The sequence below is a fragment of the Chenopodium quinoa genome, unplaced genomic scaffold (assembly GCF_001683475.1).
Source record: "Chenopodium quinoa cultivar QQ74 unplaced genomic scaffold, ASM168347v1, whole genome shotgun sequence".
Taxonomy (NCBI): Eukaryota; Viridiplantae; Streptophyta; class Magnoliopsida; order Caryophyllales; family Amaranthaceae; genus Chenopodium; species Chenopodium quinoa.
In genome coordinates, this window is record NW_018742914.1 from 5,066,961 (window position 1) to 5,071,301 (window position 4,341).

The following is a 4,341-nucleotide window of genomic DNA, read 5'->3' on the forward strand; positions in this document are numbered from 1 at the left end:
AAGGTGTAATTAAGATACTAGAAATAATCATGCTTTTGACACGAGAGAGTAGATGTCAATCGTGGCATTTTATTCTGGTGACTTCTGGAATATGTCTTTCGTGTCTTCTAAATAATTTGGGCTCTAGAAATTTCCAGAATATGAAAGCATACAGCCTGGTCCATCCTACGAATGGGCTTTGTATTATTTTCATGTTTTTGGCTTGGGCTTGTATCTTACAATGCCCTTTTTAATAAAAAGGCTTTTTTTTTAATAGATTTTTCATTTAGGGCTTGTTCTGATAAGATTATTTTCAGTTCAGTTCAGTTCTAATAAGTTCAGTTTAGTTCAGCTCTCAATTTCCTTCTCTTATAAAATATTCATTTCAGTTCAATTCAGCTCTAATAAGTTTAGTTCAGTTCAGTTCAGTTCTAATTAGTTCAGTTTAGTTCAACTCAGTTCAATCAATCTGAACAGACCCTTAGTCAAAAAATTTGTTTAATAAAAAGAATTTTTAGACTGGTGAAAAGCTAGCTTTAAGTTAAAATGAAAAAACTGCTTGGTGTAGCTTTTGACTTTTTGATGTCAAACAAACAATATAGATCAAACTAGTCAATGTCAATAGTTGATCAAATCAGTTAACCGCCAACAGCCAATCATTAAATATTTGCATTTGTTTTGGGAGTAATTACCTCTATATTATATTGCTTTCTTCATTACGAACAAATCTCAGGCAATAGTCAAAACGAAATTTTAAAATTGTGTCAAAATTCAAAATGTAACCAACTATAAAAATATATATTCAGTGTAAACATTATTCAAAACATAGTAATAAATATACTTTCCATTCAATAAAAATAAATAAATTAATAAATAACAATTGAAAAATGAATTTTATATGCATCTACACTGCTGGATACAGTTCATAATAGATTATGAATGGCTTTGATGATGTTTTGGTGGGCCAATTCATTGCAAATTGACTCAAACTTAATTAGGTCAACCAAGCTAGCTAGCCCAGTTCATACAAGGCTCATAAACTGGAATTTGACCCACGTGGCCACAAACCATCCTCTTAATGGGCCCATTTAGGTCGGGCCATTACCGGGTAGCCCGGAAACCGTTTAAAATTATACTTAAAAACAATATTTCTACTGTAAATATCTGATGCATGTTCATAACTGAAAAGACCAACCAGATGTTCTTATTCATTTGGATGTTTGAATATAAACCCAAAGGTCCAAATATGAAACGTTGCTTTCTTTCATCGATATTTGTTCTCTTTTCCGTTTTTCAAAATTTATACATTTAATATTTGAGTAGAATTTTTATGTATTTTTTATTTTCCCCACTTCTTTTTCATACCCAAAATGACCAATTTAGCATTCATTAATCAGAGTTTGAACGTTTACTATGACGTAAAGACTACACATATAATTGTTACATATGGTCCCTAAATATAATTCTAATTTGTTATGTTTTTATTGGCTAAAATACTAGATACAAGTTTTATTAAATTGAATTTGTATTTGACTCCTAATTTTCTGTTAATATGTCTAATTTCAAATGATGTTGTATACGTATCAAATCTCTTTATTGTGATGAGCGTGATCGAAATGAAAATGTGCTTAGCTAGACCATTTTGTTTAATTGTCACACTTTTTCTTTCTATGAGTGTTTATTTCATGTTAAGCCATGATCACAATGAAAATGAACTTACATTTTAGTCTATTCGTTTTAATTGTCACACTTTTCTTTCATGGCTGTTTATTTGATTTTAGGCCATGATCACAATGAAAATGTGCTTAGATTTTAGACTATTCGTCTTAAATGTCACACTATTCTTACATGATCAATTTATTTCATGGCACATTAGTCATGAAACCCATAACTCATGCAATTAGTGAATAGAAAACAAGGACGTGATCAAAACACGTCAGGCAATATTTGCAAACAATAACCTAATTCAAGTTTGCGGATGATATGAAATGAGTATGATCACAAATCAAAAGGTTGAAAATACTTCCGCCGCTTCTATTTTTGTACAACTTTTGACAAATTTTCACAACATACAAATAATGATATGAATAATATGATCATGATACTCAAGCCAAAAATCCTTTGATAATTCAGCAAATTGCCAAAATAACACCACACTATCTACGTTTACAACAATGCCCTAATTATAAATAAATAACAAATCCGAAAAGAAAAGAAAAAAAAAAACCCTTAACCCCACAAAACTTGAAGCCTATTTCGGCAGGGGTAAAATTGGAAAAGAAAAAAACAGGACATTGGAAATAAAGATAAGGGTAATTATGTTGTTGGTCCTAGTCAGAGAAAAGGGTATTATCGGAAAACATAAAATATTTTCTCTTAAAAAAAAAAAAACTAAGCATAAACAGAGCCATAAGACAAAGCCATCAAAAGCATAGCCGCTTGTTCAACTTCACCTAATTTATCTCTTAATTTCTCAGCACTTTGTCTAATTCCTCCTGAAGCCATAACTTTAATCTTCAATGGTGGCATTCCATGGCTTCCATTACTGCTACTTCCACTACTATTACTACTGCTTCCACTACTTTTGTTGCTGTTGTTGTTACTCATGTTTTTGCTGATTTTCTTCTTTTCTACTTTGCCTTTGTCGAGTCCGAGAAGCGCCCTTCGTCGCTTGTGGTATTTGATCCCGCATGCATTGCATAACGTCTGCAGAGTACAAACTCAATTGATTAATTACATTAACGCGACTAGGTAATGAGAATGTGAAAACAAAAATGGGTTAATCCTTACTTTAGGACCAGCAGGGCCGCCTCGCCACAGAGGAGTGGTTGTTGTTTGACAATCCGTGCATCTTTTCAGCAACTCGCTGCTACTACTCTGTGATTCCGATACTGAACAAGGTTGCTGTAAATTGAAACACAAAATCAAAATTAGAACAAATTACACAAAATAAACCATCACATTATTTTGTTTTATAATCACAAAGGGTGAGTGAAAGGATTATAAAAAAGAATACTTACTTCTTCCTTTAGATCTAACATCATTTTAATTTAGAATTTGAGAGAGAAAAGGGGAAATGAGAGGAAGAGAAAAAGAAGAATGAGATGAAATTGAAAAATGAAAAACGAAGAGTGTTCAAATGAGGGGAAAAAAGGGGGAAAATGAAGAGATGATCACAATGAAAATGGCGGGATAAAAATGAACGAGAGAAGAGGAGGCGGCGGGCGGGGAGAGAAAACAGCGGAAAGTAGAAAGACAGAGAGTTGGTATTTAAACAAGTGAAGGAGCACTGTTTATTTTGCTGTTGGTCGCCGAACCCTAGCATGCTCTCTTTTTAATTGAGTACTTACCAAATTACCAGATTACCCTTGTCATTTTTCATTTTATTTTTAGGTTTATGTTGTTTTATGATACCCGCTTCATTTGATTTTTCATGGTTTTTAAAACATACATATACCCACTATCGATTACGGTGTACTCCATAGTAGAGTACCTTATTTTATTCTTATGTTATTCATGGGTCTATTCACATTTATTGAACTGAAATGATTAGAACTGCACTGAATTGAATTGACCTGAAATGAATATTGTATGAGAAAAGGAAATTAGGAGCTGAACTGAACTGAGATGAACTAAACTGAAATTAGGCTGAAGTGAACAAGCCCTATAATCATGTGAACATTATAACTTTTACATTGTTCTTTGACTACCTAGAGTATTCTACTAGAGTATTCCGTATATATACAACGTTATTAGGGCATGTTCTCATTGAATGAACTCAACTTAACTGAACCGAACTGAACTGAAATGAATATTTTATAATAGAAGGAAATTAGGAGCTACTGAATTGAAAATAAACGTATGAGAACAGACTCTTAGTCATGTTATATCCGTCTATATTTATATTTTGTATTTTCTAAAAATGCATTACTTTTTTATTTATCATGTTGCGATTGTACTCCCTATGTTTTTAAATACTTGCTTCATTTCTCCATGCGCGGAGTTTTAAGAGAAATTGAAAAAAGTAATAAAATATGGAGGTAGTGGGATAGTTGAGAAAATAAAAAATTGTAAAAAGCAAAAGTAGTGGGAGAATAGGAGGAGAGATAATATTATGTTGGGTCCACTAAGTGTGAGAAATTAATTAAATATTGTAAAAGTTTTCCATAAAAGGAAATGGAGCAAGTATTTTAAAACAACCGAAAAAAAAGTGGAGCAAGTATTTAAAAACGGAAGGAGTACTATAACAATGAAGTACTTGACCATGAATACTTTTATTTTACATAATATTTCAAAAACATAAATATTTTACATGATAGTTTAAAGTAAGGGTCTGTTCTCATACGTTTATTTTCAGTTCAA

The 4,341-nt window shown here is 31.9% G+C and overlaps 1 protein-coding gene across 1 annotated transcript; it reads right to left on the reverse strand.

Moving 5' to 3' along the window:
• Positions 1-2,070: 2,070 nt before the first annotated feature.
• Positions 2,071-3,370, reverse strand: LOC110727769 (GATA transcription factor 16-like). The gene is made up of 3 exons (XM_021907346.1): positions 3,000-3,370; positions 2,770-2,883; positions 2,071-2,685 (listed from the first exon to the last, which is right to left on the reverse strand). Exons 1-3 carry the CDS (start codon positions 3,021-3,023, stop codon positions 2,371-2,373), a joined length of 453 nt encoding a protein of 150 aa, XP_021763038.1. The 5' UTR covers positions 3,024-3,370; the 3' UTR covers positions 2,071-2,370.
• Positions 3,371-4,341: the final 971 nt, after the last annotated feature.